Source organism: Oenanthe melanoleuca, chromosome 2, assembly GCF_029582105.1.
Source record: "Oenanthe melanoleuca isolate GR-GAL-2019-014 chromosome 2, OMel1.0, whole genome shotgun sequence".
Classification (NCBI taxonomy): Eukaryota; Metazoa; Chordata; class Aves; order Passeriformes; family Muscicapidae; genus Oenanthe; species Oenanthe melanoleuca.
This window is the reverse complement of record NC_079335.1, coordinates 64,565,553-64,580,333: the sequence shown is the minus strand read 5'-3', so window position 1 is coordinate 64,580,333 and position 14,781 is coordinate 64,565,553. Positions and strand designations below refer to the sequence as shown.

General features: G+C 39.9%; 1 protein-coding gene across 1 annotated transcript in view; it reads right to left on the bottom strand.

The window, feature by feature from the left end:
- Positions 1 to 342: 342 nt before the first annotated feature.
- Positions 343 to 14,781, bottom strand: part of LOC130248791 (band 4.1-like protein 4B) — a gene marked incomplete at its 5' end in the record, with an annotated part of 72,767 nt that continues 58,328 nt past the window's right edge. Inside the window, 3 exons of the mRNA XM_056482809.1 lie at positions 343 to 5,152; positions 6,744 to 6,907; positions 10,750 to 10,818. Of these exons, the coding sequence (XP_056338784.1) occupies positions 5,083 to 5,152; positions 6,744 to 6,907; positions 10,750 to 10,818 (303 nt within the window). The remainder of the gene's footprint in view (positions 5,153 to 6,743; positions 6,908 to 10,749; positions 10,819 to 14,781) is intronic.

The following is a 14,781-nucleotide window of genomic DNA, read 5'->3' as shown; positions in this document are numbered from 1 at the left end:
CTAGATGAAAGCCCAAAAACCTGTCAAGTTTTGTGTTTGTCTACCTCGATTCTGCAAGTGTTTTTCTGGCTCTGGTGTTCAGCAAAGTGTGCCCCACCTGATGACCCCACAGATGACTGGCACCCTACAACACTAGACTGTAACTTTAGGCAGGAGGAAACCCTCTGAATTTTATGAAGAAATTATCTCTCCATTTTTTCTTTGTGTTGTATTTTTTTAAATGATGGTGGATCCACTTTCCTTGCAAGCAAATGTTTCCTTTAATTGGCACGTCACCTCTTCCTTCCTAGATGACTGGTTTGACTACAAATTGCTCAGACTCTGTGATTTATTTTTCATCTCTTTTATTGCAGGCATGAATACAGGAACAGGTAAACAGCTGAGCCGTAAAAGTTTCTCTTTAGGCATGTTTTCAACAAAATGCCATCATACACTGTCTGATGATACACGCTGCTACTCAGGTGAAACTAAATGGTGTGAGCAGTCTTCTTTAAAGCTGCCACCCACCATTCAATGCTGCAGCTGCCAAGGAAGCCTTCTCCTCCATGTACTCTCCATCTTCCCTCCTTCTCCACGTCATCTACAGCTTCTTTTACGGCACATAGCTTTACAAAACACAGTTGTGAGGCTAATCTTACATGCAATTACAGATCAGTCTCAGTATATTTATTGCAAACTCCTTGAACATCAGGACATTTTAAAAAAAAATGAGAAAGAAAAAAAGAAAAGAAAAAAATATTCCATTGCATAATTACAAGTAGGTTTTTTTGTAGCAAATGAACCAGAAATGTATTCAGAAAAAAAAAATAAATAAATAAAAGCAAAGGCTATTTGTAAACAGTTCAAACAAAACATGATGCTGCCTCCAATGAAACATTTCACTGCATTGCCAGCTCTGTTTCAAATGGGCACATAGGCATCCTGTTGCAAGAGAGTGAAGCCATGAACTGAAACTTTGGAGGAGTTAATTTTCAAATTTTGCACTTCCAGGGTCTGTGAAACATGAAAAGCCTGCACACACGGTGGGATCTGAGAGAGGCTGGAATCTCAACCAATGTTTCTAAAGAAAACTCAGTTATTCCTCTTAAAATAGTGGAAAGAGCTGAGCCACACAAAAACAAAGCACAATTGGTTGGCTTCCATAAGAGGCTGCAAAATGAGAAAATGTTTAACTCCTTGCATAGCTATTTAAATGGCCAATAAATTTTGCTGGAATCACCCAAACATGACAACACTGCATTCCGCTGCTTAGAGACTTCAGGCTGAAAAGCTGGGATCTGCTGACAGGGTCAGAGCATCACTCAGGCCTTGTGAAAAGCTGGGGCCACCCCTGATTAGCTTTGCCAGCGTGGCTACAGCAGGAGCCTTCAGCAGCCAGCCACTCCCAGATGGAGCAAAGCAACGACCGGAGCAAAGCCTCTGTGCTGATGTCACTGTAGCTGTTATCCCAGCTCTCTGCTCTTCCACAAGGGATGGAAGCTGTTCTGACAAAAGGGTATTTCTGGCAGTTTATGCACACCTACTGCACAGGGTTCTCGCTGGCAGAGCTACTCCCATCACAAATAACACCTGGAAGCTGATCCTGGATGATGCAGCTCAGTCAGCAAGGGTTTGCAATGTAGACCTGGCCAGAGGGATGGAAAGCAGGATTCATCTCACTTAACTTTAATCAGTATAAAGGTAGACACTTAAGTCAGAGGCACCTCCGGAAGACAGTTCCCTTGATCTCTCACCAGGTGAGAGCTGAGCATTTTAATGTTAGATGAGATGAACCCTTCCCCAGGAGAGCTGAAGAGACAAAAGCCTTTCAGCCATCCTTTCCTGTCACCAGTTCTGGAGACCATGCTTCAGAAGGCTGCTGTTCAAATGCTTTATCTTTACACATGTCAATGTACATGATAATGATAGCCTGTGCTGGGCTTCATGCTGCCACAACTACATATGCAAGCTTAAAGCTAGCTCAGATACTTCTGCACTATTATATAGACATACCTTCAGGCAGAGTATCCTTTAACACCTGTAAAGTTAAATTGTGGGGGCAAATCTGCAATATCTGCCCCTCTGCAATATGCTCACGTTGACACTGTCTTGTTCACAGTAGTTTTGGGTAACAGGTGTCCTAACACTGTAATTCCCAACCAGAAGTGAGGCAGAAGTGTTTCTTCAGAGGATGTGAAAACTGAGATGCTGAAGCATGGCTGAAGAAGGTAAGTAGTAAGAAAGAACAAGATGATGACATTCCACAGTTAAAACTTCAGTTTGATATCAGTAAAACAGTTTTAATAAAGCTCCATTAGACTGCAGGATAGGAAACGGTGGCAGCCAGTGGATAAGACACTGAAACACGACAAGGCAACGTACTTGGAGTTGTTCTGTAGAAAATGTCCCACAGAAACTAAGCAGCCATATAAGCCTTCCCCTCTTCTCCTGGTAGGAACCAAAGAAGGAGGAATCTCTGCCCTTCTTCAGCTATCCCAGAGCATGCCTCAGCAATAAAGACTTGGCCACATAAAGTAACCTTGGTTCACGTTACTTGTTTTCCAGTTCTGACTATTTCAGCTGAAGAAATTTCATACAATGGGAGCAAAAATGATGCATTAAAAACAATAAACTGATAGACTGTTTATGAGCCAGAACATCTTATGGGCTAGTCTGACTCAGGCATTCAGTTTTGCTAAAGGCTTTTGCTTAAGTGACCAAACTGTCCTAACATGGATCTATTTTGCCCCAAAACCTGAAGGCATATTGTGGGGTTCCTAAAGTCCACTCCATGGCAATCACTATGACTGAAGGGCATGCTCAGATTTTTTCTGTTTGTTTTTTTTTCTTTTTTGTTCCGGGTTTCCCTTGACAGTGACTTTGTGAAACTGTTGCCAGTTCAAACACAATTGGGAGTTACCTAACAGGCAGAAAACCAGATTCATCTAGTCAGCACTGTGCCATTCTCGACCTTACTTTGTTTCCTCTCCCAAACCAGCATGTATTTTTTCTTTTATTTGTTCTTCAGAACACTCTCACTTGGACACAGGCAAAATGTGCTGCTGCTTCTCCCTCACCAATATCCTCTGGGAAGTGGCAAAGAGTAACAGAAAGTTGCAATCTTTTGTGTCTGTGCCTTTTCCCCTCCTTTCTGATTTCCTCACAGGGATTTAATGTCCTAATCAATTTTTAAGAACCCTGGACTGATGGAGTGGGGCATTAAAACATAAGGAACAGAAGTGTCTGGCACTGCAGCTAGAGGGTGGACAGCACACAAGCCATATCTGATTACCCAGAAAAGTCCCTGGAATGCTCTTAAATCTACAGTCCAGGTATGGCTTTGTGGCTCCTTGTACCCACTGCTCATGTTGAGCCACTTGATTAAATTTTGTAATGTGATTTTCTACCAATAGCAGTGCTATGTATTTTGATCCAATTTATGGCAACCAGAAAGTTTTGGGTTTGGTGGATTTAAATGGGAAGCCTATTGCTATTTTTTTTTTTGTCCCAGCAAATATAAAATAAACAAGTCATTTTATACCTTCACACTGCAATCCACAGTCTTACAAAGCTCTCCAGAATTCTCATTTTAGAGAAACAGCAGAAGCTAACTCTGAAGGAAAGCCAGTCTCACAGCAATCACTTCCCAGCCTCCTCCACACAAACAAACTGCTTAAGCTCAGATAAAGCCATCATAATCAGTGCCAAATGAAGGACAATCTTTTATCTTAATACAAATAAGAGAACATAGTGTACAGAGTAACAGAAAAATATACATTTTCAGCCATATAAAATGCACAAATCTTTCCTGTTGAAAGAGTACCCTGTAGCTGACAGCCAGATGTTCGTTTTCTCAATGACCCTGCACTATTGAACAAGGGGAAGCAGAGACCTGTCTTTTTCCCTAGGAGATAGTTGGTAGCATTACCTGTATACCATTAATTCTCTCCCTGTGGCTGCAGCTCTGCTAGTGCTGAACCACCCACCCCACCTCATGCCTGAGATAGCTCCACTATGTAGAGGCTGACTGGGTGCTGGAGGTGAACAGGATGTATAGCCAGGTTTGCTGGGACACACATGCTGATTAGTACAGTTAAAAATATGGGTATAGGCACAGCTATGCCATAAACTATCATTGTTCTTGCTCTTGAAAGGGAACAGTCAATTCATGTCAGTCAGGAAGGTGGTTTATTTACCCAGGAAGGAAAAAATTCTCCTATGTGAGCTATGTCCACACCGCTGAGGCTCTGCAACCTTCAGTGCTGGGGCAGAAGATGTCTGAACGTGGGCTAGCCTTAAAGCCTAGGCAAACTGGAGAAGGTAAAACTCCTCACTTACTTTAAAAAAGTCAGTATCAAGCTAGAAAGTCAGTAGCAAATTACTTTAAACAACGGGGTTTTTTTTCATCCATTAATGGAAACACGGTAAGATTTAGTTGAAGGTTTAGGTCAAGGTGACAAGCTATAGGGAGTATTGGGTGTGTATATCTGTATGGTGGGGTGTCTCTCCCCCTTGCAGCTATTTATATCTCTGAGTGAAGGTTAAGGTTAGGAATTTAATAAGACAGCCGTTTATTCTGTGGAGACTAACAGTCCTGGGGTTAGGATGTAATAATCGTTCTTCTGCTTTAAAAATGGTTCTCTTAACAAATAGCAGTAGCTCATTGCAATTTTCAGTTGTACAAAATGACATATTTTTCTATGTTACTATCAAAATATTCTGCATAACATTAATTTCTGTGCACTTATTAACATATGTACAGAACAGTGTTTCCCAATAGAAATCAGTATACTCCTTGCTGATCCTTTTTGCCCTAGATTTACCAAAACCAAACCAGAAATTAATTGTGTTAATAGTATAAAATCTCAGCAGAGATAAAGGATTGAAGGTTTATTTCCCAGCAGCAAATGAATAAAGGAACTCCTTCAAGTTAAAGTCTAGCCGAGACGTAATTTTAGCCGACCGTGGTGAATCCAGGCGAGCCAGGAATATCTCACATTTTCCTGATGCATTATGTTGAGTACACAGAAGCAGAGGAATGTAAACAGACAGAAGGCACATGAAAGGCCCCAATCCATTCTCCATCTGACGGAAGTGAGAGTTTCATAATTCTGTCATCAAGAGTCTTTTCATCATTTTCTCCCTCTCGAGTTCACGCCTCAGAGTCTCAGCACTGTGTAATTAATGCACAAACAGCCAATTATGGGAACAACAATAAGTCTCAGATTTCAATTTAAAATAATTAACATTTTCAAAATACCAAAGGAGGGGGAAAAAAGGTCAGGCTGAATTCAGTGAAAAAGCTGATAACTGATGGCTGATTAAAAAACAAGTATCGCTTGATATTTCTGAAGAGTAAACAGAGGCAAGAAGAAGGATATAAAAAGATCCACATGGCAATACAGTATACAATTTCATCTAACCCCCATTAAAGGCTACTGATTTCAAAGGAATCTGGACAAGGACTCTAAAAATGGAGCAGCTACAGCAAATGCCATTATGAAAGACTACTGTTACAGCCTTCTGCTCCTTGATGTGATCTGATATCAAGGGATATCTATATGCATAGATATATAGATATGCTGAATTTACCACAGTCCTGCACATATCAGGATGCCATAATCAGAGCCTGAAGTCGTTGTTCTCACTGATTCACTCCAGAGCCCAGGAGTTTTGTAACCCTGGGAATGCCCTGGGTTAGTGATTCCATTTCTGAAAGTGTTTACAGTGCTGTTCTGAAAGGTATGTATCTCACACTTGTAACACTGTTTGGAGATTTAACTGCATTGCAGAAACCTTGCAGCCCATTTGTGGACAAGCAGGGGTAGAATCACCCACTTGTTCACAAGACATCTTACAGAAGCTGAGTTCAGCACTACAGCTTCAGAATTAATTTTTCATGGGAATGATAAGTTTTTAGATGAGTAAGCAATGTTGAACAAGTGTGCAGGTGCAATTAACCAACATCTGCAAAAAATAATTAACAACCAAAAATGGGAATCGAATGTAAATCCAAAAGCATAAAAGACTCATTCATTATAATGTCAAAGAAATACTTTTTTCTTCATAAGCCTTGGACTATTTGTGCTCCAGAAGTACTGACTATATCCATTGCTACATTTATATTTAGTAAAATATCAGCTTGGGAAGTTCAGCTTTGATTAAATTATAGGATAAGAAGCCAGCAGCAAAGCCAGTAGGATAAAAGAATAGAAAACTGAAAAGATTCTGTCTGTGGAAAGGTGGTATAGCTTGTTGCTTCTCTGAGAAATTACAAGACCACTATAGCTTGACATTACTAAAATAGAAAAAAGAAAAAAGAGAAAAAGGAACAAGAAAGAAAACCAATGCCTGTTTTTCATTTAGAAGAACAGACATTTCTCGAAGTAAGCTTTGCCTCATGGACATCTAATTTCAAAAAACAAATTGTAACAGCAATTATTAAAACAAAACTTTTGTGCTTCAGACAAAATGACTTTGCCTGAGGAAAACCTGCCCAACCCTTTGGGCCAGTGGACACAGAAATGGCACACTGCTGGCTGCAGCAGTTAATTAAGGTAAGCTTTTCTTAATCTCAGAGCATGCGAGTATGAGTTACAGATATTTCTTTATATAACCCACCTATTCTGAAGCAGTCAAGCAGTAATCTTTCAGTATAAGAGAAAATGACACTTTATGGCAATTATGACAGAAAAAGGGAAATCAAGCTGATTGCTTTAATGCAGAAAACATTGCAGTATTTCTGTGAAAGAGCTGCACAGTACCTGTCTGCCAGCGAAATGGGCTTATGCGACGTATATACTGTCTGGACTGTTGGAGTGGGTATAGTGTCTGCCAGAGACCTCAGGACAGGTGATGGAGACACCAGAGTAATCTTAGGAGATGACTGCACCCCACAGCATTGTAATTTGCTCTCTGGAAATTCTGCCTAAAAAAAAAAAAAAAAAAAAAAAGTATACACACACACAGAAAAATTGTAGATTAGCGTCTACTGCTCTCGCCATCCTTCACCATCCAATTCATTGCCAAGCACGCAGTAACAGCAACTAAGAGTGAGAGCAAATGGGAGGCTGTGGCTATAACCTCTCAGGGCAGCCTCTGCAGAGGCTGCACAGTCATGTTTTTTGATGCCTGAGGGACCAGCCTGATTGCAGCATGTGCTGAGTGAGATGGCACAGCAACATATGGGACAGGCAGCATTCAGGTAAAAAACATGATCAGTTTGGAGAATGACATTTATCATTATTGCATTTTCCCTAAAAATTATGCAGAACCTTGATAACATGAGATTTCTGGAATATTCTTCAGGAATCCTATAAAATTTGCTGGTGGGTCCTCTAACTACCCTGTTTTGTTAACAGCTGGGAGTCTGGGCTTTTAGGAGTCCAGGTCTCAAAATCTCCATCCTTTCCCACTTTTGCTAACTGGAACATGCCTCAAGAGAGATATTCTTGCAGTATCCAGTGAAGGGCAATGTTAAAGCAATACTGGAAGTGCAGATTTAAGACAAACAGCAAGCAACTATCTCCTGTCTTTTCAGTGAGGTATTTCAATGCAACAATATTTTAGCCAAGACTGGGCTATTTTTACAACCAGAGGAGGAGGATTTCTAAAAATCAAACAGCTCTGTCCTGCTTTTTGTCATGGGCTATTTCTCAAGCCAAACCACAACAGCTGGTTCCTGTGGTGTATGTCTGACCCTGACCTGGGAAGAATACAGAGCAACCACAGTTGTCAGTGTGTCAGGATCATTAAAACACACTCCTAATGGCATCAGCTACCTTTCTTCCTTGATGACTATTTCTTCTGAACCTGGTTCAGAGTCCAGGGCAGGGAGGAAGAAAAGCCACCATCATAAGAAAGCAGCTATTTGAAGAACAACCTTTTTCTTTTTTTTTTTTTTTTTTTTCTAATTATTTCTCAAATTCTGCAAGCCTCTGCAAGTGATTCACAAACTTAGTTTAAACAGTGGGAAAACTATTTGAGCCCAGGAAAGACTGAAAGACTGGCTGTGTTAGGTCTGCTTCCTTATTGTCTTGCTTTTTAATATATCTAAAACATCTCTAATGATCAAAAATAACCTCTGAAGCAAATTCCATTAATTCCACAAAATTAGTGAAATGAGAAAACGTGAAATCAACTAAAGAAACTCTCCTGTGTGTGAATAATGGCTAATAGAATCTGTTCAAAATTCCCTGTCATTCAACTTTGAAGACTCAACCTTAGAAACTGCAGGGGTATGAAATTTGATGTTCCTCATATGGGATCCCTGTGCTCCAAGGACTACCAGAGCTTATTCTATGGCAGGAGCAGAAGACATCGCTCTGAAGCTCATATAAATTCTCTCAGCCTCACTGAAATCAGCAGAGTGATGATAAACCACACTTGCTGAGAAATTGCCTTGACTCCCATAGTGTGTTTGCTCTGGATGGTTATTTTGCAGTAGATATCCAGAGCATCTTTTTGTATATATTTCTGATTGCACAGCACACTTAAGCCAAGTATTTAACTAGTCTAAACTGACATAATTTCATTAATTTAAATCTACATGACTTACACCTGCCTGAGAAAATGGCCATTGTGCCTGCCATTTTTCTGTGGAAATCTCTGAAATTCAGACGGTTCCTGGCTTGTAGCTTGTATTTAAACATTCCAGGTAACCAAGTCATCTAATTTTTCATCTGATAAAATCAACACAACTGCATATAGACCACCAAAAGTGAAGCTGTACATGAAAGGTAAAGCCTTCTAAATGTCACTATTTATAATCCTTTTCCTGCTTAATAACGTTGCAATGTTTTATTCCAAGAAAAAAAAAAAAAAAAAAAAAAAAGAAAAGAAAAAAGGGGGTGGGGCAAGCAGGGAAAGGAAACAACTACAAAGAAAGAAACAATTAACAAACATTACCATTAACCTGGGTCTGTGTGTGACTGGAGACCATTCAGAGTTAGATCTGCCTGCAAGTCCTAGCTACCCTTCCCTTGCAGCTCCTGCCTGTGTGCAGCTCTCCCCAAGCCCTCAGCAGGGCATCAGGATGGTCTGAAATGCTGCTGTGGAGAGACCCCTCCCTTTGGGCTGGGACACAGGCCATGAAACACAGGAACAAAGCCACCCAGTGCTCCTAATTGTTTTCCCATCTCTGTGCAGTCCCATAGGTAGCTGCTTGTTCACCACAGATATTTGTTTGTAACTCACTAAAACAAATGCATAGGATCATGCGATGGATTTTTATTGCAATGGTATTATAAATATTTGTGATCTCAATTTTGCTCTCCACCCTGCCCAGGGAAATGAAATCTATGGGGAGAAGATGGGATTTCAGAAAGATTAGTTTGAATTTTGCTTTGCTTCTTTTCTTCTGACAGAACATATCAAAAATTCCACATTCGAATTTGCTGTGAAATAATCGTTTTCTACAGTGTGGAAATTTCTGTGGGTAAGTATATATCAGTATACCTTCTGTTTGTATGCTAGAGTTCTGACCCCCCAATTATGAAAATGTATGTTAGATAGCCCTCTTAAATTTTGCTTTAATCCTAACTGTCAGAGGCAGAAAAATATCGTCTGACAATCAATACTACTCAGTGGGAAAGCTATTTTGGGGGGCACATAATTTTGCTTAGATAAAGGAGAACGGTGAAAGACACATGCACTGTAACTTTGGGTTAGATTTTATTACAACTGTATGGTCTGGACTTGGCTGACATGAGGAAACATTGCTGTGACATTCCTGTGCACTTTCAAATGAATTTAATTAGAGCTCAACTGTGGCATTTACACAGCTTGGGGAGGCTAACTAACTCTGGCTTTAAAGTACCTGTTTGGAGAAAAAACTCATTTACATAAAGCCCATGATCAGGTTTATTGTGAAAGAAAAGCCTCTTTCTTTAAATCATTAAATACAGACAGAATCTTCACATGACCCAACAGTGAATGAAGTTACTTATCTTGGATTATATGCCAGATATAGATTGCTGCAACCAGTAAAATTTAAAGTCAAAGTCTGAAATGCTCTATCTTGCAAATGAAACTTTAAAATTGTAAGTCATTTCACATGGTGTTTGTAAGCAGAGTGTTTCTTAAAGAGTAGTTAATTTTGTCATACTTTTTTGTCATACTTATTACATAATGTCTCTGCCACCAAATCAAGATTTCAATAATACTTACTTTTTAAATTGTCAGATAATTGTTCTCTGTTTGCATGTAGTTTATCTCACCAAAATCCCTAAGTCACATCTTCTGGGAAAATTTAACAAGAATGAAGTTCAATATTGGATTCAAGTCCTCAGGTAAACATGAGAGTTTATACAAGGATACCATTGTAGTCATTGACACACTAACTATAATTCTTTAAAGTTCTGCTGTAAATTCAATGAAAATCATTTTGTGATGGCACAGCAGGTGGTTTCAGGCAGGAGGCCATGCACTGGCTAGACAGAGGACTAAGCCTTCCCATTCCCTTACTGCTCCCTGCAAAGATGTTATGGAGCTTCACAAGTGTCCTCCACAGTCCTAAAATGAGCAACATTTTGGGACCAACTTCATTAGTGATGAACCTTGACCTTTAATTTTAGTCCTCTGTCTAGTAAGCAGCAATGTCTGAATGCAAGCAATGTTTTGTATAATGGGAATATTTAACTGCTTCATACTCTTAACTTCTACTTGGATTTTTCTTTTTTGAGGACTGCTTAGTGCATAGATTTCTGACACTTAAAAAAATCAGTTGGAATTGTGTTAAAACACAGTTTTTTAGTTGCATGTTCTACTTACAGAAAACTGTGGTACTGTTGTAAAGGGATCGAAAAAAGGATTAGATGTATCAGCAGGGAATGTCTTTATCTTTAAAAAAGATAAAGAAAAAGATGTTACTTTCAGAGCATAAAAATGCAAAAGAAAAAAGAAAAAGCAGCAAAGCATTGCAACTATAGTGACATATCCAACAAATCAGAGCAATTCAGCAGTGCTTGGACCAGACCCAAAAAAGACCCTTCAAAAAATGCATACAGAAACCTGATGATGAATAGTCAAAGCATAATATGAAAACTTGAGAAATTAATTTTACCATGTAATTAAATATGTTGAGCAAATACAGAGCTGGTTGCATACAATATATCTTCCAATTCTGTCACCAGAATTATTATATGATTCTTTCAGCCAGCACTACATTTTAAGATGTGCAATATGAAGTGCAGGAGCATATTTTGCTGGGCAGGAACTTTGGCTAAATAACTTGTGCTTTAAATATTTTAGACTTCCAAATTTTCACTTACACAGCTGCTACCGAAGACAAACAATCACACAAGGTGGGATCAAAAGAAAATCATATATTAAAAAAACCATGGGGACTAGTGTTTGTTTCAGGCAGCTAGAAGGCCCTGTGCTGAGTGGAGGGCTGTGGATAAAGGATGACCCTTGGAGGTTTTTTGAAAAGTGCAAAGAGACAAAGAGGAGAGAGACCAACATATCCATCTGCTGAGGGAGCTTGGTCCATGAGGATACAGTCACTGGTGTGACCAGACCCTGCTGGAAGCCACTTCTGCCCTTAAAGTAGTTTCAAACATTAATAATAATAGCTGAAATTAAAAACATATTAAAAGCAGCAACAATCTCTGTCCCACTTCACTGTGAATGCTGTTTCTGACTATTTTCCTTTTTAGAATGCATACATTATTATTCATTCATTCAGAGACAAAAAAATAGCAAATAAACATTTGAGTTTTGAACTTCACTTCATGCTTTCCCTTTGGAAAATTACATTTTTCACTGTGTTTTTCTCTTTATTACAGAAACTGCTGTGCATTTGTTTGTTATGCATGTCTTCAATCATCATTTACTAACTACAGCTATACAACTGTTGTTTAATAATGAGGAAAGCTACCTTGAGGGCTCTGAGCCCCTGTAGGCCAAAGAAAAACCTGGAATTATGACATCAAATATAATTAAGTAAATGTACAGTGTTTATTTTACAAATAAAATAGCAGAACCATATTGGTTTATCAGGGTACCAAGGGAAATTAACAGCTATCTGTGGGCTTGCTTCTGCAAACATGTGGAATTAAGCTTAGCATTAATTATCAGGCTTCTTATACACGAGGAGCATGGATAGCAAAGATACTGTCAAGCATGCAAATAACTTTTTAACAGAGTAAAGGTGTTTGTAAATCAATTACACAGGCGTAAACGAGCTAACAACTCTGCAAAGGAGAAATTACTGCAAATCACAATTTTCTATGCAAACTTATTAAAGGAAGTTTCACAGTCCTTTTACAGTCCTGCATTCATGTCTGTTAGCAAAATGTATGTATGTCTGCTGTGTTGCTGACTGAACCTAATTCATTAGAGTGACACAACAGCTCTCACAAGTTTGTTATGTTACATTATACCCAGAGCCAAATCTGGACAGCTGTAGCATGCCTCACTCTTTTGAGAGACAGCAAATACCCCTGAGCCCAGGCTGACATTCTCAGGTTATGAAGGGTTTACAATATGATGTTACAGTACAAAGTACAAGTGTACCCAGTTACAAATAAAATCTTTGAGATTTTTGAGACAAAAGGATGGGAAGCTGGTTGCTCGTGTGTGGTATGAGTTTGATATCCCACAGCTAAAATCTCTCCAATTTTGCTGGTTAGTCTCATTAAGGAAATGAAGCACAGTTACTGAATGCAAGAAATGAAAATTATGCAGAATACTGGAGAGTCCACTGAGATTTGGGAGCAGAGGCACATTACAGGAGCCAGCCTGATCACATGCTGTGACCCACAGCCATGCAGAATACCCTCTTGCAAAACCAGCTCTTCAATCTAAACAGGGCAAGAAATGGTTAATCTGGTTTAGTTATCACTGTGAGTCCCTCTCTCAGGGAGCTGTGCTTTTTTAATCTTGAGAATAGGACAATGTTGACAAAAGAAAGGCTGTCTGTATTATAAACTCCTTAATTTCTGCCTTTTAATCAACGTGGAAAGAGAAATTAGGGAACAGAGGGGAAAAAACCCATACCTGTGTTCAATTTAAGAGTGACAAACAGAAACCATCCTGCTTAGCCTTTAGTGTTTACTCTTTCTTCCCCCCATATTTTTTGCCTCTGAGAACAGACCACTGTTACTCAAAAGACACAACAGAGTTTATTGGTTTGGCTCAGACCTTGATTAAATTACTGCCATCAGATTCCACAGGCAAGGCAGAGAAACAACTCTGTTGTTGCCTCTTCAGCATTAGCAAGAACTCTTAATTATTAATGGCTTGGTTCTTCTGAGTAGGAAGTTGGTACAGCATCCTAATCCATACAATAGCAGAAAAAAATATACATTCAAGAATATTGTTCAGGCAGAGGATATGCAGGACAGGAAGACAGCAAAGTGGAAAGCATCACTTTAAAAACTGGCTTATGTGAAACTTGATTTGGAAATTTGAAAAGTCTCTTCAGCCAGGAATATACTTCACCTACTTTGACCTAACTGTCCTGCATGTTCACCATGGCCAGCAGTAGAAGGGGAAGAAAAGCCTGTGATTCCCACCCCACCACACAATGGAGAGCAATGTCATGGGTAAGTCTCTTCCTTACCCTTGCACTGGAGTTGGGTTTATTGAGTGAAGTCAAAAATCTCAGAGTAGCTCAGAAAGCAAAACAACGCCCTGACCAGAACCTGAATGTTATGCCTTCCCCACAGAGCCTCTCTCCCTGCCCTGGGAGGAAGACATACCATACTTTAAATATCTCCTAACTCACAAGAAGCAGATTTTAGATTTTCCAGGGTGCTTTCTTCTCCCTGTCGTGGCAGCATCAGTTGAAAGATGCCACCTGGGAACTGAGAACAGAAGAAAGGCAAAGACAACTCTACCATCTACTTCAAAGCTGCAGTTCCTCCAGCATCTGGAGACCCTCAGCAGCTTCCAGGCTTTACCTGGGATGGCACACACAAAGGGAAAAGGAAGAGGGAAGAGGAGGTGGGCAGTTCCATGGGCAAGTTGATCTCAAGAAGCTGAAGCCCAGCTGCTGAGAGAAATAAAACACAGTAGCTGTCAGTGTGTGGATTGCCTGTAGACCAGAGAGAGGTTTGCTGTCTGCTTTGGTATGAAACCAAACAAGTAACATCTTCAAAATCTACAGCTGGGCACAATTCCTGTTGTGGCAGATCTCATCCACATTGCTCAGATGGGTATTTTCTGGTACAGTCAGGCTCTTCCACAGGAGCAAAAAGGACTGACTGGTGTCACAGGGGCTACAGAAACATGCAGAAATGAGCAACAAGAGGTTAGAGCTGTGCTCTCCTTAACAGCACAGACAGGCTTTTAAGTACAAAACTTGATTTCAAGCACACTTGCTCTCTCTGCAGGAGTGCCAACAGTCTTGCAGCCAAAGTGACAGCCAGAAAACAACCTTTAAGGCAGGCCCATGAGAATTGCCAGGTTGCAGGGGCATGGCATGAAAGGGGAGTGAAGAGGGCTGGCATTCCAGCAGCATCTCACATGCTGAGGGCTTGTTTCATAACCTGAAATGCCCCTTGCTTGAAAGGTCAGGGTGCATTACCAGAGCAGAACAACTTTGGACAAGTAGCTCCTTGTCTGAAATATTTAGCTTGGCAAGTTGAGAATTACTAAGCTTAAAAGAGCAGTTGACTCTCATAAAAATTTTAAAAGAAAACAAAAAGAGAGAGCAGGAGGAAAAAAAAAAAGAAAAAAGAATAATAAAGAAAGGATCAGCATAGTCTCAGGAGAAGTCCAATGGCTGAGTAATCTTCAAGGTGAAAAATCAGAAAACCAGACACATATAACAGTCACTGATTTTTGTGGGGAAAAAAG